Source organism: Thunnus thynnus, chromosome 10 (genome assembly GCF_963924715.1).
Source record: "Thunnus thynnus chromosome 10, fThuThy2.1, whole genome shotgun sequence".
Taxonomy (NCBI): Eukaryota; Metazoa; Chordata; class Actinopteri; order Scombriformes; family Scombridae; genus Thunnus; species Thunnus thynnus.
Window position 1 is genome coordinate 30183890 of NC_089526.1, and position 24381 is coordinate 30208270.

Below are 24381 nucleotides of genomic sequence, written 5' to 3' on the forward strand. Positions count from 1 at the left end.
AGAAAGACAGATAATCAAGACAAAAAGACATGAGACAAGGAGACAAAAACACAACAATAACAAACAAACAGGGTTCTAATACAGCTCTTTAGTAGGACTTTTTGTTGTTGAAGGAGGATTAATTGAAGAGTCTTTCATGTTATACTGCCAAGAATAACCATGGTGTGGTTGTAGAGTTGCGGCACAGCTGTCCATCTACGTAGAGTTTGTCTATCACTATGTATGCTCTTATATTTTTCTACAAGCTACATGTAGTTGGTAAAATGTTGTAGAGAAGCTTGTGATTACCTACCCACTATTGCATGTTTACTGGATTTCTAGTGCAGTTCATCTATGTGATGTTTCCTATTTTGTTTGTTTTGTTTACTGACACATTTACAGAACAGTCTTTCTCTTCCTGTGTTTGACAGACAAGCTGAAGCACCCAGAGTAGATTCATAAGCCACACAATCTTTTCAATGCCCCTGGGCAACCAAAGAGTCGCTCAAATGACGTCAAACGCAATTGGCAGTCGTCTGCTTGTCATACCACAGTGGATGGTAGTTCAGGCGGGCTGGCAGAAAAAGCAAGATGGGTCAAACTATGAACCTCTTATGGGGACCCCAGGTCTGTGAGACAATGGGCAGAGAGAAGGGTCCCCAGGCATGGGGTGTGTTATTTGCCATAAGAGTAGAAGAGCAATATGCTTTTTTCTTTTCTTTTTTTTCTCTTTTTTTTCCACAGTTATTTAACTCCATTTTGCTCAAGTAACATATTACCATTTAATGCTGAGTGCGAAAGGGTTAAAAAACAGTAAAATATGTTTTTTAATTTATTCAGTTTACTCATACGTTTTGCAGAAAGTATGAAATTAAGCACACATAACTCACTAAAACACTGATATTGAAAACGCAAGAGAATTTTATACTTTCAGTTTTGTTACAGAGGATACATTATATTAGAATCTGTTTGACATGAATATATAGGGTTAGCATAAATGTTGGCTTGTCCAACATATCCTGCAACTTTAGGTATTTATTTCACCTAACACACAACAAGAAAGAATAGTTAGCTATTTTTTTACCTGACAAAAGCATTACATCAATGCTACTTGAAGTCTCAGCAGAGAAATGTGAGTGTGTGTGTGAAAAAAGACCCCTAACAGAAGAGATGCTTCACTTCTGGGGACCTTACTCTCTTCCCATTGGCTCACAGATTAGGGGTTCCCACATGTGAGGTCCACTGGTGGACCCCCTTGGAAGAGTGAGACTGAGCACTTCATCTATGGTAGGCTAAAGCTAGCTGGCTATATTTGTAAATCATCCAGCTGGGAGGTAAACTTTGCTTTATCCTACAGTTCATACCTTGATCAAAACTGTGGTCTTGTGGCGTCAGTGGTATTCATAATGTAATTTTAAAAATTAAGACATCCATAGCAATAAACAACATTAAAATAGCATTATTTCGCATATATTTGCACTGCTGGCAGTTACATTATTGGGCTTATGTAGCCTCATAGAATTGTTTATCTGGAAAATCCTTGCTAGTGCTAGCTGTAGGTGTAATAAATTATGCTAATTTTTACTGGTTTCCTTCTAATGTGGAGCTTTATGATCTTTCCTATGTAGACTAGTTATGTTATTTTATGTTAAACTGGAAGCAAGTTTGTGGTTTTGTACATTACATAATGTTCATATTGAGTGCACATTACAGACAGAGGGAGAAAGAAAAGCTGGGAATGCCTGTTTCTATATACTTTATCTCTGTTAAAGTATGTTTGTCTCTATATCTTTTGTGGGGACAACCCACTGGTGTTGGGGTGCCCCTATTTTAAAATTGAGCCACTGCTCCTTAAAATGACTGTGCAGGTCCCTACAGCACAAGATAAATGAATACAGTTTGAATGATGGTGCAGTTTGCTGGTATGGTTCCAAACTGCTGATAATGTACAGTAGTGTTAAGTCAGAGGAATGCTGTCAGGGAACAAAGCTCTCACTGTGTGGCAGGGAAATATCTTCTCTATCTGCCTCTCTGTGGCTTGGAAATATTCTCCTTCTGTCCTCCATAAAGCTTGTGCAGTCTTACAGAATGGAATAATGCAGTACAAGTGAGCACACATATGCACTGTGCATGCACGCACACACACACTCTCTCACTTCATCAAACATGCACTCTCTTGCACAGAAATCTCTGCTTGTGTTTTCTACATGCACAGAGCATCCTATTAAGTGGCTCTTTTATTCAGCTGAAATGTCATAGAGTGTGAGCCGTAGGGGTCGCGTGGCTGGGGAGGGCAGGGTGAAGGTCAGAGGTCGGCAGAGTCAGAAGAAGCAGCTGATTGTCTAGAGGGACAGTAGTCCTGAACATCAGGAATGAGTGAGTAGGCGGCAGGGCAGCAGAGAGGCAGAAAGGTCAGAGACCAGATGAGCATGGTCCGCTGAGCTTTGTGTTGTCACATTATTTTTTACACACACACTCTCTCCATCTTTCCTCTCCTTTTTTCTCTGTTTCACTTTTTTCAGTTTTAAAAAGGAAGGCACTGATAACATCAAAGGACCTTGAAGAACAAGACAGCAGCTCCTACGCCATATCAAGCTGTCAGTTTGCTGTCTTCATCACGTTCATGACAGGATATTCTTAGTTTATTCATTCTCCTTCTCCAACTCCTAAATTATTCCTTAACTTCTGAACAATCACTACACATCTAGAAATGTGTTACATGGCTTGTCATATGACACAAAACAGTTATTTTTAATGTTTTAGTATTGCACATGTATATGTAGGACAAAAAACAGGAGCATATGTAGATACATGGAAATGCAGCTGGCTACAGTCTGCAAACTGGCAGGTTTTTAGTGTCACATTCAAAGAGGTCTATTGTTTTCTTTGGCCAATGACAAAAGTAAAAAAATAAAAAAACAAAAAAACAAAAACATGTAGAGTTACTTTTAGAGGTTTTCATGTTGCAGATTTCAATCATACATCAACATCACCCCCTACAGGCAACTGTTAATCAACACATCTGACAACAGGCCTACAGTGTTTCTACTATAAAAGAATCTACTGTTGTAATGGCAGATACAATTTTTCATTGTGCTCTGTTTACATTGTTAGTCAATAAATCAATGTACTTGTACATCAATCAACTCTGGAATGTCACTGACAATTAAAATTCACAAAGAGAAAGCAAAATGGTTTTACATTTTTTTTCAAAAACTTCGACTCATTATCCCATAGTTTTGACTAATTAAGTCTGCTGCACAAACCTGCTTGGGTTTTTACACACACAAACACACATACACAGCATCCTGTCAAATTCTGATGTTTGATTTATCATGTTGTAATTTTGATTTACTGTCTCATAATTTTGATGCAGCAAATCTCAGAAATGACTCAGAAAGTAAAAGGAAAAAAAGATTCTTGTCATTCCTTACATTTTCTTTCATAAAAAACATTCTTTTTCCTGGCAGAAATGCGCTTTCACAGTTTCACCAGCAGCTGCGGGAGCCCCATTGCATTGTGGGACAGTAGTCAGTGATGGAAAGTAACTAAGAAGATGCAATTAAATACTGTACTTAACAACTGTTGGTTTACTCGGTCCTTTGCAGATGAAGATTTTACATAACTTACAGACTGTATGATCGGTATAAAAAACATGAAATATAAAAGATTTGTATATATGTATTGCAGATTACAGTATTTAAAATAGTTTAACTGAGCTCCACCTTGACCAGCTACAACATTTAAATGCTGTTTACACCAGTTATACTAATACAGTAATATGATAAAATTCTCATTCATTCTTGATGATGACTACTTTTACTTTTCATACTTTGAGTACATTTTGTTGACAATACCTCTGTACTTTTACTTAAATAAAAGTACTTTTACTTCTTCCACCACTGACAGTTCACATCAACAGCACTCTCACTAATCAGTTGGCCCTTTTCACTGAAAACATGTTGACAAAGGTGTAAATATTCAAAGTAATAATTTAGCTGTTTCAGTTTCAGGATTCTGGTATTGTTCATGCCAGCTTACTGTCACAGTGTCATGGCTTACAGAGACACTTCAATAGAAAGGTGCCATTGTTAATGCCATTAGTTATACCTGTGCTTTTCCTATTGTTGCTGCGAAAAAGGTCTATTTGCATACTGACATCTTTGACTACAGCAGTATACAGCTTGAGAGAGAGGCAGTGAAGTACAACACAGCTCAGTGGACTGTCTGTCCAAACAGGAAATTACAGGAGAAAGATGAACAGTTCTTGGAATCACGCTACATCTCTGCTGATTGCATGAGTTGTAGTTTCCTCTTTTGCCAACCTGACCTCCAGTCATACCTTCCAGGCATGTGAATCACACTTTGGCGGGAACAGAGGAATGGAAAACAAAAAGACAGCGTGCCTTGTTGAACACAAGAGGGCACCCTAACCCTACTACAAGAATTAGCACAGTATGTAGGCTAGAATTGCAGCAGAGGTCATTCCTTTAAGATACCTTAATTATCCTGCTGCTGATGACTTTAACCTTTATTTTCTCCTGTCAGTTAACAAAATAACTGAACATGAAGCTCAAAGGATCCTTGAGGGATATCTGAGAGGCTTCAGCTATAGATAGTAATGAGGACAAATAGACAAAAGCAAGATTATTAAAATTAGTCAACCTTTATTTAATCAGGGAAGTATCATTGACAGCAATGCTTGGTTTGGTTTTTCAGGGAAACCCTGTTAACACTCACACACTTAGAGACATTCATGTTCTTTAACTGGCGGTATGAGAAAAGTCAAAGATGACTATATGTCTTGTATGGAGATATGCTAGTACATTTGAAATATGTCATTTGTAAGTTGCCATATTATACAAAAATCATAATAGACGCATGCTCATTAAGTTTGCATGTCATGGGTGACAACATAATAATAATGCAAACCATTCAGTCACTAATGGAGGTCAGAAAATATCTGTCACTTATTGGCAGCGACTCTATTTATCTCTAAGGAATTAAAAAGAAACTCTTTTCTCGGGACTGGAATAAATGAATCTGATGTGATTTTTTTCACGAATATGGTGACTAAACAAACTTCTGGCAACTTCTCCTGCATTGCATCATGTTTACTCACCATTACAAAGTTATAATTCCCTCTGCTGCCGGGAAAAGATGCTTAGGTTTGTATCTGCATGTAATTTACCCTCCAAGAAATTTCCATAGATTATTTAAATCAGTTTTTTTTTCGTTTTGGAGGCAGTATAGGTTTGCTAATTCCTTGTGTCAAGATCTGTCTTGAGTTCTCTGGCAGCTTGGAGAGACGTTATTATATAGAGGGGGAAGACTCGTCTCAAATTTCACTCCAAGCAGTCCGCGTTCCTCCTCTAATCACAGGGCTTTGACTTCATCCAGCTTTCAGACGCTCGCGTGGAGCAGCGCGTTCCCCGGGGAGGCGGTGAAGAAAATCACCTTATGGTGATGTTACCTGTATCCGTTAGCTTACTTTTTAAAAACAGCAAATTGTATTTAGTTGACTGTGGAAAGTTTTTTTTTTCCAAACTAAAGTTGTTGGCTGACGCGCGCTCCTGCAACTTCAGGACCACCGGCTGTCCGGTGCTGTGTGAGGATCTATGTGTGCGCGATAAATGACTTATTTAAAGAGGCTGAAGTGGAATGCACTCGACCAGGGATATGAACCATGGTAAGACTCTTTTCCTGCTGCAGCTTCTCCCTCAGCCGTACACACTGAAAAGTCTGAAACTCTGAAAAGTTAGTGCTGAGCAGGCAGATCCTGGACCTGTGGATGCTTGTTGTGTGACTGCGTAAAAGTTGAAGGTTATGTGCTGTTGTGTGCTGAGTATTTATAAATGCATCTATTTCTAACATCTAACTATACTTTGTTATATAAATACAAAGTTTGTTTTTCATATTTTTGGCCACATATCAAGATTTCATATCAAGGGACAACATAACCAGGTTAGCTCATTTGACAAGACTCCACCAGAGAATATTCATGGTTATTTTTTATCATCACAGGGTGCAATCTTATAACTGCTAATCTTGGAGCTTGGTTGGACACAGACAATGCAACTATTAATCAATCCTGATGTATACTATTGTTTTAATCTCAACTAAAACCAAAGTTTTATTGATTTTGCAGGAAGCCCCTAAGCGCCTTCTTGTGGACCCCATCAAATCCAAACATACTGCACATTCAAACTGTTGACAGGATCAGTTAACACTGTATCCTGGCTACTTAAACGGGAATGGATGAAGTTGTTTATATAGTGGAGTGGTGATTTAGAAAAAGGACATACCACATTAGGACAATAAACTTTGTATAAGGGCTGAAAGGATCAGATGACGAGTCAGTCAATCAACAGCTTAATTGTTTAATTTTCAAGAAAAAATGCCAAACATATCCTGGTTGCAGCTCCTAACGTGATGATTTTTGCTGTTTTTTCATTCTATGACTTAAATTGAATGTGTTTTGGTCCGTTGGTCAGACGAAATAAGCAGTCTGAAGACCATGAGCTCTGGTGTTTGAAATCTTTCACTATTTTCTGACATTTTACAGACCAAACGACTAATAATTGAGATAATGAAAATAATCGTTAGTTGCAGCTATACTCTGTCTATCAATCAGTCTATTCCTGGAGCTTAGACATCTAAAATGTAAAATAGAGTTAGATGGAACAACAACAACTGTGGAATGAAAGGAAATGCACATACCCCGTGAATCTATTCTAATCTATCTAACTATTATAATGATACAATATGTATCAAAAATCACTTTGTTGCCTGATATTTGCATTCTGCCAGTTTGTTTGTAAAAGGTTGAACTTTTAATGTCGCTTGGTTGGCGAGTGAAAGCAGTGTTTTCCTATCTTGTGACTGGTAATCATCCGTCTTTCAAGCAGTCCCTATAGTTTCACGTTTCAAATTGGTTCCATATGCAGAGCCGACAGGCTTCTGGTTTGAACTGCCACATGGAAACCAAGAGGGAAACTCTTTGCCCATTCTTTTCTTCTCTTCTTTTCTCTTCTCTTCTCTTTCACAGTGTACTTTTGTCCTTCCTGAATGGGTGTAGTGTAAATATAAATCATGTGACTAAGTTGATTTAGGTTGTTGCTGTGCATTCAGTGAAGGTGACAGATGAACCCAAAAGGAGATGTTTGGGAGTTAAAGTGCTGTGCTGGTGCTTACTTTACTGGTGCTTTTTCCATTCAGTTTCTAACATGTGGAAGAAAAATAATAGTCCAGTCCTCTTCAGATCTCAGCTCTAACTACCACTATTCTTTTCTTCAGTGACAGGCCGGGGCCCACATTGGAATTCAGTGCTGGGCACACAAAACCCTCCAGAGCCACAGTATAGTCAGTCTTTGTATGTTAAACACCAGGAACTGCTGCGCTGCTGCAGCTCATTGTGTTCTCAGCTGTGCTTTCCTGTTCCTTTGCTCCACGTCAATGTGTGTGTGTATCTGTGTGTACGCGTGTATGTGTGTGTGTGTGTGAGAGAGAGAGAGAGAGAGAGCGCAAAAGAAAAATAGAGAGTAGACATGCTGGAACTGATTGGAGTGATTGAGTCTATATCAGGTGAGCGAGTCCACACACACTCCCTTGAATGTTGAAAATGAGAGGAGTGTGATATGGAATTAGGGTGTTAGTTTGGTTTTCACTTTGGTAGGGACATTTTTGGACTTGTTGTACTTGTACTTGCTCTCTATCACGCTTTTCACTTTCACAGGCACATGTGCGCACACACATACACACATAAAGATTCTGATTCTGCAAAATGTTTACTTGACTGACTATGCAATTGTGGACTTGTTTGAAACTGGACTTGTATCATGTTTTTCCTCTGATTTTTACATTTTATTTTATTAATAGACTACTTAACTATAAATCTGACACCAAAATTAATATTTAAAAATCACAGACTGTCACAATCAATGTTACAATAAAGTAAATGTATAGAAACCTGTATGTAATATGCTGCTCTGCAACTCACTGCTGTAAGGTTTTCAAACCTCACCTGAGATTCTATCCTTCTTTCAGTTTGTGGATTCAGGCGACACAACTCAGTAGTTTCATAACAGAGCCACAGTGATGCTCAAACCTCTCTTTAAACTCCCCCAAAAACTTCTGTTTGTATTATTTTTCATTCAACTCCTACACTTATGGCTAGATCTTTCACTCTGACATCAGAGCTCACCTGAGAGGCTGCTCTTTCACTCTATTATAATAGCAGTCTTTTCTGCAGAAAACACACAAACCTGGCAAATCTGCAGAGATCTTACTGTTAACATTATGTGAGTTAAAGCGGCTAGATTGTTTGAGATTGGTAAAAATATTTGTAGGGACATGTCACTAATACCAAAATCTACGCCCATGTTTGGAGCTGCACACACACACACACGTTTAGAGCAGCTATTCTGTCATTAATTATGGATATTATATGTGCAAAAGTAAACATACCTGCATTAGTTCCAGTTGAATAAACCAAGCACTTTTAAATTACAGGAAATGTCAGCCTTATTATGAACCCAGGTTTCTGGCTATAATTAATGATTTTGCCTGAGGCAGTTGAGTTGTGCATTTGTTGCTCTGTTGCATTATGAATGACCCATGAAATCTCAGCTTCCGTCACCTATAAATGTGCACCGTCTTGCCAAATGACTGGAGGGGAAACCAAAGCAGATGCACCTCAAAACCATGCCCCTCATACTCAGTCGTTAATGACTTGGATGGCAAGTATCTTCAGTATCTTAATTGGTAGCCGTATTGTTGTCAGTTGCTGTTTTGCAGTCTGATGAGATAAGCGGAGGAGGTAGATTGAAACAGTTGATGACAAGACTTCATCTGCTGTGGGAAAATCAGTTACAAGTGAAAGGCACAGCATTGCTTTTTGCCATTATACAGCTACACTAGAAAAGATGGCACAAACACCTGAAATTGGTGCATTTAAGCTCAAACTCAGACTCCAACTTCAGGAGAATGTCTAAAAGGCCTTTTTCACAACAGACAACTTGACTTGTCATAGCAGGAAAAGCGCAGGTGTAACTAATGGCTCCAACAATGGCTCAATTCCAGTAATTTTCCCAATAAGTCATGACAGTGAACAAGCATACACAGTACAAGGGCCCTAAAGCTGTCTGACCTAAATGGATTGCTGTCATTATAATTAATGTTATAATTACACCTTTGCTTTTCCTGCAATGAAATGTCAATTTGTCTGCTGTGAGTCTTGTCTGTACAGTAACATTTGCCTTGTCAAATACCTTGCTGCAGCTATCACCTAAGACCTCATTTCCACCTGCTATTAACATGTGATCAGCGTCTGGATGTCTTATCTGAATAAGGAAAAACACATGATAGTGCAAGGTGTAAATATTTGTAGAATGCATTGCTATCAGAATGATTTTGTACTGGCCAGACCACATGTTGAGATTGTTATTATTGACCATATCTCAACAAGTTTTAAAGGTAATCTGTACAGTGTTGTAAGGTCACCTACCTCCACCTCTTGCTATTATATCAAGCTGCCCAGCAAAAAGCTACAAGGTCGTAGCTTCTTCAGCATAGGAGGAATAAGTGGAGTCCATCCACTACAAAAACATCACCTCAGGAGACGCTGTACTGCTGCAGAGTGCAAAATGAGGGTCATGTTATCGATGGAGGTTGCAGAGTTGCCAGTAGTGTGAGCAAGGTTCTCCACCATTTCACTACTCCACTCTGGCGAAAATATTTGCTAGTTTACAACCCATTGGATCGTCTGACTGTTTGTGTGTGTTGCCCCATTGGCCTTGGTGAGCACAGTGTTATCACAACCAATAGAACGGAATGCATGAACTATAAAAATAAACTCCAAGTTGTCATAAACCCTAGTTTTCCTTTTGTGTGGCTACCAAAAATTCACTTTTCTGACCTGAGATTTTCCTTTGACCTGAGATGAACCATGTTTGATAAGGAGTCTGCCAGCTCTGCCTTCCAAATTTGCATACCAGATCACAATGCAGGTAGAATTGAGATAACGGGAATGCTTATTACCACTAGATGTAAATGCATATCAGATGTCATTACCCAAACAACACACCCACATATTGATTGTATGTTATATGAGATATAAATGGTGTCAGAGGCTCCTGAAATACCTACTATGTATCTTACTGGCCACATTTATAATGTGTCAGAGCATTCTGCTCTTTAGTGTCGTGATTGCTATACCAACAAATAACCAGAAAAAGCAGTATGCACTATATCAGACAGGTTAGTCAGGGTTTTATAATGCTATTCCAAAAAAGGAGTTAGAATGTTATTAGAAGCTGAATTTCTATTGTTCATTTAGCCAATTTAAAATGAGAATTATTGTTATCAAGCCAGGAAAAATACTGCCTACTCCCAATGATTAACTTGGTTGACTCACTAGGGCGTTTCATTAAGTGAATATAGGCCCTGTGGAAGCCCATATCCTGCTGGCCTTAAGGTTTATTTGACATGTTTACAATATACAGAAGCAAATAAACAAGTAACAGAGCGAATAGAAGATGCCTAGAAAACACATTTACAAAAGCAGCAGCCAATGGGAAGACGCAAACACAGGCTGAGGCTGCTGTGTCTTGTTACCACTCATGTTTGTGTGAATGAGTTTCTGCTGTCTGAGGCTTTGTGGTATTGGCTTTGTATAGTAATGAAGACCAACTGGACAGAGAACAATAGGGTGGATTTCAGTGCAGTGAAAGTTACTTCAGAGGCGCTTTGTCTCCCACTCAATCTGCTGCGCGTACAACTCAGAGAGGGATACTGTCCATCTGCTGCTCTTCTCAGTGTGGAGGTGGCTTGTGTATCATTGAACTTTCATAATGTGCAGTATTACTGTTTGAGTAAACGAAGTAGTGGGTGGTGAAAGAGAAAGAGGTAAGAAGAAGGTAGAGAGGGGGTGTTAACAGAGAATAAACAAAATGACACATAAAGGATGGAATAAGTATGGTAACCCAGCGGTGTTTATAGTCAGCAGAGGTCTTTATAGTGGACATGTTATAACAGCTCAGTGCTAAAAGCCATTTACCTCATGATGCCTGATGAGTTTGCACCAGCTGTGTCTCCCTGTCCCCTCAGAGCATTTAGACAAGGAGAGAGAGCCTTGTAAAAAACACACTACTGAGCAAGAATGTCACTGTCTTTCTCTCTTTTTCTATCTATTCTTCTTCCTCTCAGACACAAAGAGATAGAGCACTTGCTGTGTGTGTGTGTGTGTGTGTGTGTGTGTGTGTGTGTGCGTGCAAATGTGTTTGCGTGTGTATGTGCAGCTTGTTTGTAAAATGAAACAACTAGTTTGGTCTGTATGTCGTAAAAATGACATCTGTAAAGGTTGTATTTGCAGCTGGCTGTGTGGCAGTGAAATCCCTACAAAGTCAAAAAAGGAGGACAGAGTAAAGTAACAAGAAGCAAAGCCAAGGAAGAGAGGAAATTGTGAAGAGATGAGATGGAGGGAAAAAAAGGAAGTGATGCAGAGGACAAGGAGGGAAGAAGTCTTGGACGAAAGAAAAAAAAGGAGAAAAAAAGAACCAGACAAGCAATGGTCCCCTGGTAAACAATGATAATCTCTAAATAAAAATGGATTCATGTTCTAAAACACATGCTGAATACATTTTAAAACTCTGGAAAGACATGACAACCTCATTTTTCTTCTATATCAAATAGTACATCCCTTTATAGGCTGTTGGTCTTCATCAAGTAACAGAAATTTCAATATTCAATTATTTGATTTCACTATGGCTCCCCTGGTTTTGCATTAATCCAGTGGAATACTATTAGTTATCCACCTATGTAGCTGGAGGCCTTATTTCAATACAACAAATCAAATCTTGCATAAAGCAATAAAATTAGACATTAAACAGCATGTAAACATACCTGAAAATGTCACTTCAGACCCGTTATATGCTGGTTTGGTTGTTGTTCTTCAATATACCTGGTAGTGACACGCTGTCTGCCCATGACTTGTAGCAACAGCAGTTTGTTTACTTTGTCTCTTGCTTCTACAGTGTAACACTGGCACTCTGGCAGCCTACCAGCTACTGTCAATCAAACACAGACACCAACACGCCCATCCAGCTGGCTGAGAAATAAACTAAATTTTTCTTAATAATTCAAAACTTAATAATACATTTACAAAACATGTTGACGTTATTTTTGACAGCAAAGAGGGATGATTAAATGTGATTTCAGTTGGACTAAAAGGTTTATTTGTCTTATTTAGACATAATTAATGACTGAAGAATGGGATCAATACAAAAAAGGAGGATGTTTGTTTAATCCTTGTGTCTACGGATCCAAACTTCTCAGCTATGCGCTGAGCCTGGAGACTAAATGGCAGACTGTATTTTGCTCAAGGACTAAACAAGGACCAAACTATATTTGGCGTATGGAATTTGCATAAATGGTTGCATAAATGGCTTTTCCCACAAAATCATCTGGTTGAAAGCGGCATACACAAGCAGTGACCCACATGTCATAGGAGGCTACTTTGTGGAGGCTGTGGAGCAGACTGGTGGTTGTGCTTGGATCAGCCGGGCAAATCTGGGAACTGAAAATGTGGTTATCCGAGACATCCGAACCTTCCTCCACCGCCATGACATTGACAACAGGTCTGTTGATCAGAGCTACATCGCTAGAAGCACTACTTCAAATCAAAGAATCGAGACTTGGTGGGAGATCCTGCACTGGATACACTAGGCCTGTTTGTTGGTGACTACCTGGACAAATCTCTTGTGCAGCTGAATTTTCGGAACATTATTCAGGTGAGGTTGAAGAAACCCTGTGGCTTCAGTTACTACCGTATATGAACTATCCCCACTTTATAGCATTTTTTCATAAAATGCTTCTGGGAAGTTTTGTTTTTTAAGTGACCATTTTTAAAAACATATTATGGCAGTATCTTAATTATCTTTACATCTTCATCTTGAGGGAAGGGACATTCTAACATTTCACCTTATTACATGATATTTTAGCCTCTATAATGGGCTTTAGTTTGACACACATTGTATGCACTGAGTAAGGCCACATTGTGGTAAAAACATTTGCAGTCACTAGTCAATAAAAACATAATCTCATTAAAACTGAAACTCATTAATATCTATATGATTAGTTTCTTAACCTTTCTCCGTTTCTTCATTTTAGGAAGACCTGGATAAGATCAAGACAGTGTGGAACACCCACCGCCTCCGCCCAACAAAGAATTACAATGTACCCAGTGGCATCCCTGATGTGATGTATATTGTGCCACACCTGTGGAGTACTGAGGATTTTGTCTTTCCACACAACAACCTCTGTGCATGCAAGTTCTTTCAACCATCCCTTGCAACGAAGACGTTTTTGACCTCTGTAATATGATCATGTAAGAGTCAGGTCTTACTTTCCCCACAAACATACCACAAGCTCAAGAGTTTTAATTGACGATTCAGGAGGCCCTTCGCTCCCTTATCTTTAACTGACCTGCCTGAGAAATCCGCATACATCATTACCTTTGTCCAGTTGTGTGAGTCATTGAAGTTCATTTAACTTGTTCCACAAATAGGCCTTCTTAACCTATTACACTTGAGTTTATTAATTATACTTTGCTTGCTTACTGTTGCTGTTGGCACTTTTCTCATATAGAAGCAATGTGCATCTCGTTAATCAATGATACAGTGTCAATATCTTATCATACATTGAGTTAACATATGTCTATCTGGCAGCATATTTGTGTTTAAATTCATTACAGCTAATGCTTCTTTCTACTAAAAAGACATGGACATTGGACCTCAATGTTCTTGTGGTGAATCATTTCTATACAAAATTAGGTATTTATTCAATGTCTTGATGTCCATTTTTAGTACAATAAAATGGAGTAATTCAAAATATTCAAATGCATTTCTTGTTGAATAAGATGTTCCCAACTTTTCATTATAGTAGGCACATCATTAAGCAGATCCAAACTTAATGAAACTAAATGCCTACTTACCAACATTTCAGTAAGAGTCTGTTATTGGTGCTTTAAACAGTGATGCAGATAAACCTTAACAAAATAATTTTCATACTGATATGCACATCAAGTGGATCAGAACTGAAAGTAAAGTTATTACATATCAAATTTCCATCTTAGAGTCTGATATACCTAAAGTGAATTTGGTAATTTAAACTGTAATGCAGATAAACTTTTAAAAATGTCATCACCAATAAACATTTTATAAACCCTAATAATAATGGAAATATGGAACACTGGAAAGAATAAAGGCACTAGTCTGTTGTGTGGGTCCCTATAAACTGGCAGATCACAATTCACTCAACTTTAAATTTCTGATACTGGTTGACCATCAAAATTAAAGTAGCAATTGTGTGCATATACTCTTGAGTCCGCCTTAGGTTGCTTGAAGGATTTAGATGATGTCCTTTAACCAGACTGAGTTTCTTAGAAAAAGATCAAAGTCATTACAGAGTTCTGGGTAGTTCTGATAGTTGACAGGTAACATCAGATAGCACCCACATGTATGCGCCTGAGGTCGACACTGGAATGTGAAAGTTGCTATGAATTGAACTGTGATGTGGAGTTCAAACAGGATATCTGCCCCTGTGCAGAACCAGAGGAAAGCCTTCAGCTTGGTTCACTAACGTACCTCCTCAAATGTCTTGCCACAGTGCTTTTAGGGGTTGTCTTCTCTTCTGGGAATTTCAAAAGTTCTCTAACACGCTTTGGAGTTGGGACTCGTTCTTCCATTATCCCAACAAGTTTTTGTGGATACAAAGTATCTTTCAAGGTTTTCAAGATGGGCTTCCAGCATTCAATGACAAATTTTTGGTGTCTGGATTAGGCTCTTCTGACCTAACTGTCACACTAGTCCAGCAATGTTGTCTTCAGTGGCAAGTTGGTGGCAGTCATGTGCCTCTAACATATCCAGTAAGTCATCTTTCTCAACAGACTCAAATGACTTCAATGCAAGCTTAAGAATGTTCCTCTCTTCTTTTGAGACATACTGCAAGAAGCTCTCTGTCACACTGCTGTAATTTGTTCCATACAGGGTTTCTTCCAAGAACGGAAGTGGGAGAAGCAGTGGAAAGTATCTGACAATTGTCCGACCTGTCACAAGGATCCTAGCATTTGCTTGCCATTCCTCAGCTTGGTATTCATGCCTAAGGTATGGTGTCTTTATGTTGGTACCCTATGTGCATTTGCTGTAGAATTCTCCCCAGAGTTCTGACAGGCAGTCACACGGTACACCTGAGCCTTCACCTTCTTTTGATGTACACATCTTTGTTCTTCATATGTGTGTCAATAAAGGCTGCTAGAAGATCAGCAAGGCAGTTACCCCTACACACCACAATAGTGACCTTTGGCTTTAATCCTTCCCAAGGCAAAGTATCATCTAATTCAACAGAATCACTAAATGACGCACCCTCAGTAACTTCACCATCAGTGTAGTTGTTACGGTGCATTTCTGCATCATGGGCTTCAGGCAAAGCATCTGTTACACCTGTACCTTGGTCTTCTTGCTCAATGCTAATAATCTCTGCTGTCATCTCTAAGATTCCTTGGTCTTGTTTTATTTCTAACACATATATATTCCTCTTCTTTCTTTATCTTTGTTATAATTGACCACCTTCACATTTGATAGTTCTTGATGCAGTAGTTTATCAGTAGTTATGAATGTGGATTTAGGAGGTTTATCACATCTGGGTCTGGTTTTAAAGATCACTCAATCAAAGATCAGTCAATAATGACTTCTGGTTGTGATGCCTGACCTTGTTTGACATTCTATGAAATCTTTCCTATGACCTCTGAGGTTGTCACTTGAGGAGAATCATTAAAGTTATTTGTGTCTTGAACATTTCTCTTGGTGCAGAGGTACAATCCGAGTATTTTTACTTTACTTTTTTCCCCATACAGATCCTAAACTGTAAAATCTGGGCCAATCTTGTTTTGTGCAAAGTCACAGATCCTGTGAACATGGTCTGTCAGTTTCAGAGACTTGACGACGCCATTAGGAGAAAAAAGGGACTCGACCATTTCTTGGATGTCTCTGAATTTTGTCTGCCTGTCCACACAGACTATTGCAACTATTGTCTTCTTAGCTGAAATCCATCCACCCAATTTCTTTGCATTTTTACTTCCTTTTAATTGATCCAAAGTCTGCAGTCTTTTAACTGCCTTGTTATCTGGAGCACAGCACTTTCCCTTTATTCTTCTAGTAGTTGACCTCGTCTAGATGCTACTGAATCTGACTGTTGTTGACAGCAGACGGCTACAGCTGCCAGTCAGTCTCCGTAGAGTGACTGGCAGAGAGAGAAAATATAAACAAAAATGAAACATGTTAAAAGGACAATATATAAATTGTCATGCGTGACAAACTGAGCAAAATATTTTTGCCAATTTAAACATTCTTACCTAATTGAGAGGCCAACACTTTTGCTTTCCATTCAAGAAAGTTACATGGCAAGCCAAATGAATGAATAAAGGAAAACATGTATGTATCCACTGTGTGAGTGTGTGTTTGTGTGTGTGTGTGTGTGTGTGTGTATTTGATTTATGTATGTATGTATGTACTGTATAAGTGTCCGATATGTGCTGAGCAGCTAGTATGAAATCAGGTCCGGGTAAATACAGTTGTGCTTGCAGCACACAGTCTCTCTCACCGTGAAGTTTGTTGCCCATTTGTTGTTGATAGCCATACAGACCCCACCCCCAATTGATTTCCATGTTTTCCTTGCATCTCTGTCAAAGCGTATGATGTTAAAACCATCCAGATGAAAGTCTGCTACATCCTTAGAGAGCCATGTGTCTGTGAAACAGGAAAGACTGGCTTGCCGGTAGTCTGAGTCAGACCTCATGAGTGTGGAAGTCTTGTTCCGTAGTGATCGGACATTTGACAGGGTGATGGCAGATAAAGGTAGTTGGCTGCTTCTTCTCAGTCTGTTCCATATCCTTCCTCTAGACCCCCCTTTTCCTTTGTATTCGCCTTCTCTGGTGTCTTCGAAGTAAATCCAGAAGTATCTGATCAGTGATGAGGGATACCTGCGATGGCTCCAGGTAAAAGCGGCTCAGCTCCAACAGGTAGTCCAGTGAGTAGGAGAGCTTACCTGAGTTGGCGGTGAATGGTTGTGTCAGTCCTGAGTAGAGTCTGTTTATGTGACTTAAAGTGGCAATCATGAGCCCGAGGCACACTAGGTGGAAGAGTGTTGACGATAACATCTTGACAAAAACATAAAACATACAATAAAACAACAGAAAACATAGAATACAGCACACACACTGAGCCGTGTTGGGAGTCGCTCTGACAGAGTAGTGCCCCCGCTAGAGTTGATTTGGTTTGCCTAAAACTACAAGAAAAGAGGAGTAGGTTAAAACTTAAGAACAACGGTGCATTTCCTTACGAAATCACATGGAGGTGTTGTTGTTAGTGTTGTTGTGTGTGCATCTGAATGCAATATCTCAGGAATGCCTTGAGGGAATTTCTTCAAGTTTGGCACAAACGTCCACTTGGACTCAAGGATGAACTGATTAGAATTTGGTGGTCAAAGATCAAGGCCACTTTGACCTCACAACACATGTTTTTGGCCATAACTCAAGAATTCATTAGTTAATTATGACAAAGTTTCACACAAATGTCTAATGGGATAAAATGATAAAGTGATGACATTTTATATCCAAAAGGTCAAAGGTCAGCTTCACTGTGACATCTTAATGTTCTGCAAAAACACCTTTCTGACCATTTTTACACTATAACTCAGGAACAGAAGGGGAGATTGGGACCATATCTCAGATTTGGTTGGATACTGAATTGATGACACTAATCTTGGGTGTCCACCTTGAAACTGTGGTGACTGAAGATGTTTGTGAAGCATCCACATTTTAGAATTTGTAGCTTCTTTGCAGCAACATCCATATCTGAAGCATTGTCTACTGTCATGGCTAAAACATTGTGTTCAGTCAGAATCAGCTTTTTTGGCCAAGCATATGAGCACATGCACTTAATAGCTTTTAGTAAATTCCTTCAAAGTTTTCACTATAAATATTATGAGTTTGGACAGACATGGATGTAAACTGCAACTTGACTGGTGGATGGATACATACAGCCGCGAGGCAGTTTTTCTAGTTATCCTCCGTTTAATTTTGCAAAACAAAAGGGCGTGTGAATCGGCCACAGCCCCAATTTTAGCCTGTTTCTTGTGTGTCAGCAAATGATTTTGAAACGCAGCCTTGGTTATCTTTTGGCTCCCACTTCTCTCTGCAAATGTTCCTTCTCGTGCAGCACCTTCCTCTTTGGAGAATGGAATGTGCAATGGGGAACAGATTCGATCACGTGTGCACTCCCGTTGCAGCCATATGGAGTGAGGATTCTTGTGCCACAGAGTAATTACTTTCAGAGCTGTGATCTGATGTCTGTGCTCCGTTCTACACACAGAGATGAGGAACATTAAGCACTGCATCCTTTATTCCTTTGCCAAAGTCTGTTCATTCACAACAAAGCTTTTAACAAATTCATTTCAAGGTGAAGTAGGTTTGGCACCCTGAGCAAAAGGAGAGATTTTTTTGACTATCTGCGGTTCATATTTTATTAAGAAGTAGCTTTTAGAAAATGGGAAGCAGTGAAGGGCAGTGGAAAATGATTCAGATGGATTCTATTTTTTAGATATAGACATGATTTGATGTAACTAAGAAGTGTAGAAATAAACGAGAAGGACAAACCTTAATTTAATTACCACGTTAATCCTCCAGGGTGCGTGTGTGTGTGGGTGTATGTTTACACTACTGGACAAATGTCTGCAGTACATGAGAACTGAACTTTATGACACAAGCACAATACTATATTATTCAATGTGTAATTTTCACTACATGTGTTCCATGTAAACTGTCTATAATTAGTAAAGCTGCAGTGAGCCAGGGTGTTATGATGTGAATCAGATATTTAGATGTATAACCGAGCTTGAGTCTGATCTCAAGACAAATTTTGTGTTGTGACTTGTTCTTGTACGAAAGGCAAAGGAACTGACATTGTAGGTTGTTATGGTCGTCAAGTCAGTTAAGAAGAGTTTTGGCTAACAGCTATGTTCCTATGTAAATTAGTGTAATAAAGCATGTAATTTGGTTCAAAAGAGCATTTGTAAGTGTCCAGGATCAGTAAAATGTTTGTGAAGTTTGAGATGGGAAGAACTCTGCAAAAGTTCAAAAGTCTATTGGCTGCAGTTTCCTTGACTCTTTTCGTAAAGTGAATAAGATCAGAGGCTACATCAGCATCAATGCTTGTGACTAGCTATACACCATTAATTGGAGTGCGTTGCTGTTGAAATAGCTCGGGTCCAAGTTTAATTGCTGCCAACTGATGACAGCAAACGTAACAGCAAATTAATGCTTCTTTGAAAGGCTTTGTAAATAGTTCCAGATCCAGATCTCATAATTATAAGATAAAGATCTCATAATTACGCCTTGGACAGTTTTCTCATAAATGTGAGATACCGAGTAGTAACATTGTACAAGAATTCAGTCCACCCTTTCTAAATATTAAATGTAATTGCTTGATATCCAGATTATCAGGCTGAAATGCCATTTTGTTTTCACTTCATTATACTTACTGTACACTGTATATCGGGTTCATTTGCTAACACATCTGTCTCATCAACGTAATTTTCAGTCAACATAGAACATTGTGATGAGCAATTAACATATTGCCATCAATGAATGAGAGGCAAATTGTAAAGTGCTACATAAATGTCTTGCAGCCACTTACTCAAGTGGTCTTGGTTTCAGTCCTTGTCGTAGATTTCTAAAGGCACATTAAGTTATGTATCGCCTTTATCAACGTCCAATGGTGGCCATTAAGAAGGAGGACAGGAACTGTGATCTCATGTCAATGAACAGGGCATGAGTCCAGACTGAAAGATGGGTTTTTACAAATAGAAATCTCAGCATTAAGTAACTAAGTATATTAATATATTTTGTGCAGTGCAGGAAAAACCTTGTTGCTTACTTGATATAAGTCGAGGTTGTTACAGACTGTGAGCTGTATAATGATGCGTGTCTGACTTCTCAGGCTGAACGCTCATGAACAATAATTGAATGACCTATTGTTCCTATTTATCTCATATGTATATTTGTTTAGACAAATATGCAAATTACAGATGCAAAAACATGCAGGATGTACACACACAGCCCGCAATGCACACACATAACTCCCTGATACAGACACACACCAGTTGGCAAGCTGATGGCCTGTCAGCAGAAGATTGCCAGATTGCCTGCTGTCACACTCCAGATACTCAACTGACATATGATGGCAGACAGGGCTCCACACACTCAACAAACACACACACACACACACACACATATATACAGTTACAAGACGATGGATGACAGCTCGCACCACACAAACAGGACACAAAAAGGTATTCTGGATTTCTTACTCATAATTCTGTCTGAAATATACAGTGTGTCCACAGTAGGTGTAGGGATACGAGACCATATGACATTGTGATATTATCATGCTCACCCACTGTAACCAAACTGTTGGAGCATAATGAGAAGCTGGTTAAAAGGTGTAGTGATGTGTGGCTGGCGAAGAACAGTCCTGAAATGGAGGGTGCATTGAGTGAATGTTTGGACATTCCACACCTTTGCGAGGAAAGTTCAGTAGATTTGAGGAATGTAAGTGATCGAAACTTGATGTTCAACATACATCAAATGTGACAGTAAAACTTTTTCTTTAAAAATATTCTATGCAAAAGATGTAACCCCTGTCTCCAAAGAGCATACGAAACATTTAACCTTCCTCGCAAAGTCAAAGCACATCCCCAACTGATTAAATCCATGTCTTAGTTTGACTTTGTAATTTGATCTGACGTATGCTATCAGAGGAGAAAGTTGCTGACAGCAGAGCAGGACAGAGGACTGCTCACATTTCACTGTACAGGAAGAGCGGTGTCAGTTTTCTTCTTCACAGAGACGGTCATCATTAGGCATACACTTATTCAGGACGGTATTGAAATACATAAATCAGTGTGCACTATACATGGAAATATCTGGAAGCATCTACATGGTAGAGTTTATACTGTGTGCTTGCCTATGCTTTGTGTGCTTGTCCACACGTGTAACTGCCTGCATGCATCATTTCCAGCTGTGTTAACATTCAGTCTTGTGTCACATTCAGTCTCCGGTCTGTCTGTTTGTTTGTGTGTGTGTGTGTGTGTGTGTGTGTGTGTCCGTGTTCACATTATATCAGTTCCTTTTACTTCAGCTATTCCACACATTACTGATGTATTCATCTGCCTCAGGCATGTTTGCCCTCAGGCTAGTACAATACATACAGCAACATTATTGCTTACACCCTTCTTTCGCCACGCTACCTTTAATATATTAATACCACATCTTCCTCTATTTTATAGCTGCAATTTCAAAAGAACTGTTGTGGGACCCAGCTGCAGAGACACTATGGTCTGTGTTTTCATGGCAGTGCATAAACAGGCACATGTTGGTATACATTCCTGACCTTGGAATGCATTATAGCTATCCTCTGTGCTGCACGTGTCGTGCAAAGGTGGACAGGAAGGTGCAAGAAAATGGCAGGTCCATGCAAATGAGACAGCAGGAGGCAGAGAGATGGAATTTTGATCATCTTTGATCTTGCATTCATTGATAAATGTCCTGTTTTTAAATGCAGTGTCACTGTATACTTTCATGACTCCATCAGTATGCTGAAACTAAAAGCTTGATGGAAATACACAGCAATTAGAGAATAATGCCGGAAAATGTAAATAAACAATCAATTCACCATCAGTAAATCCATGTAGATTTATGTTGAAAATACAAAGTTAATGTGATTCTAGCCACAGTGCCAGTAAAATGCCTACATTACACTATGGATCAGTGCTGAAACAGTTAAAGGACTAGCTCAATGTTTTGGGGAAATTGATATTAATCTCATGTCGTGTGTAAAAGTTGGAGTGCGGGACTTTTGTCTCCCCCTCCTGGCAGTGAGAGTAATTACAAAAACATTGTCAACATGTGTTTACATCATAGGCTACGCTTTGGCCTACTCTGTCACTACTGTTGCAGCTTTAAAATGGATAAACCGTTTTGAGCATCACACAGCCTCCGGAAAATGACTCGTTTCACTATCAAGATTTGATCCACACAGTCTGATTACATTTGGAAAGCCTATAAAAGCCGCACGATTAAATTATTTTATCCCCATTCAAGTTAGCAAAGAGCTAACCAGAAGTTAGCCAGCTCAGCCGGCGGGAGTCTCTGGTGAGCATGCTCCGCCCATAGAGCATGCACAATATGCATTCATCTGGCCAGGAATATCAAACCCAACACCAGATTAAAAACTGTATACTGTGAAATACAAAGAGATTTGGTGGACTGGAGACTGGTGGTGATAGGCTTAATCAGCATTGTCTGAACTCATTTATATGTAAAAGTTCTGCACTGCAGGTTTGAGTATGTAGCTGGATATGTGTTGGGATGTGTTGTTAAGCTTAACTTGGAGGATGTAGCTTGTTGACTTCAGAGGTGGGCTGGATACAATGAAGTCAGGGGTTGTTAAACCAACAAAGAAAACTTTAAACTGCAAATACTGTCTCCTGCATTTCTAAACAACTTAACAAATAATGCTCTCATATGAATAGCAGAATGGTTATTGTGTCCATTGTAATAGTACGCCCACCCTTTCAGGCAGTTTAGTACACACTGAATTTTGATTGACAGCTTTCACACCAGCTCAAATGAACTGACCTGAACAGAAAGAACACAAGTTCATTTGAACTGCACCCTCACTGAAGCCTGTATGTTGTAGCTTGAGAGGCAAAACCCAGAGCATAAAGTCTACAAAAGGTAAAAGGCACTCACTATGATTCACAAATCCTACTGCTGTCAGCACAGTAATTGAAGATTACTGAACCAAGATGAGCCTAGATCAACATTTTTATCAACTCAGAGCTCCTCTAGCTGTTTCCCTCAGCTAACCCCTTCCTGACTCCACTTTCAAAAGCAAAACACAGACTTCAGACCGATCGATCCTCTCATCTCACTCTAGGAAAGAAAGCTAATAGGTTCATCTCAGTGTTCAATTAGTCTTTTAACTAACCAATTGTTTAGTCAGTTGATTAAAAAATGTATCAAGGACGCTTTATTTGATAATTGAGCATATCATTGAATCATTTATCAAGCAGAAAAATCTATCCAAACCATCCTTGTAAACTGAACATGAGCGATGTGAAGACATCACCTCGGGCTCTGGGAAACTGTGGTATCTCCCAAACAACTGGAAATAGACTGAACCGATTACTGTGTGATTAGTGTCAGCCCTGTGATAGGCTGTCCAGCATGTACCCCGCCTCTCACTCAATGTCAGCTGGGATGGACTCCTGCCCCTCCTGCCCCCCCGCAACCCTGCAAAGGATAAACACATATAGATAATGGATATTAGGTGGTTCATTTTACACTGTATAAAAGCCTTCCCCTTCAGTTGATTCAAATTTTAGAGCCATAGCACAAAATATTCTTTTTTCCCCCCATATTGCAAAACCTAAACTGAAAACACATTTTAAAATAAACAAGACAAGATGTTTTTGTTAAGAGTGGACTATTTCATCTCCCCCTCCTTTTCCTTTGGCTGCAGTGCTTTTATTATTGACTATGAAGAAAAATTGAATGGTATCAGGCTGTGATCTCTCCGGATAGCTCAACTCATTTATTTTTCATCTTTCATGTGTTGTCATCATCCTCCGACAGAAAATGAATTGAGCGGTTGCTGAATGCACTCTATGTCTTGGTACATCAGTTTGCTTTTGTTGCATTGCTTTTGCATTTCTTTTATCTTTCTCACAACCTCTCCTGTGTGTGTGTATGTGTCTGTGTGTGTTAGAGAGAGAGAGAGAGAGAGAGAGTAAGAGAATGAGAGAGAGAGAAGCTCTGACTGGTTTCATTAAGATCCGCTCTCAACTGACAGGCCAATGTTGACAGCTCAGGAAGGACACACACACACACACACACACACACACACACTCTCTCTCTCCCACTGAATCTGTTTATATGTTTGGATGTGTTTTTGCTCTCCTCTCGTCCCCCTTTTTCTCTTGTCAACAATCATATTTGTTTTCTGAAGTAATCTCTCATTGTTGTTGATCTTAAGAAAAAAAACAAAAATTAATTGTAAAATTAACTGTGTATATAGAAAGAAACAACTAAATCTTCTCTTCCTCCTCCTCTTTGAGTCTCAGCTGGTGAAAGGCCCCATGAAATGTTAGTCAAAGCATTTATCTTCTGTACTGTGATGTATTTCCCAGTGAAGCTGAATATTTGAGCAGTTAACAGTTACAAGACAGATTTAAATCAAATTCGTCGCGTTTGATTGGGCCACTAAAAAGCGGGCAGGGCTTAGAGTT

The 24381-nt window shown here is 39.2% G+C and overlaps 1 protein-coding gene across 2 annotated transcripts in view; it reads left to right on the forward strand.

The window, feature by feature from the left end:
* Positions 1-4733: 4733 nt before the first annotated feature.
* Positions 4734-24381, forward strand: part of gask1a (golgi associated kinase 1A) — a 63777-nt gene continuing 44129 nt past the window's right edge. The window contains exons 1-2 of one of the 2 annotated variants that reach the window (XM_067602463.1): positions 4734-5668; positions 15024-15140. In XM_067602463.1, the coding sequence (XP_067458564.1) occupies positions 5666-5668; positions 15024-15140 (120 nt within the window). In that variant the 5' untranslated portion in view covers positions 4734-5665. The remainder of the gene's footprint in view (positions 5669-15023; positions 15141-24381) is intronic. The other variant, XM_067602464.1, reaches the window with a different exon arrangement.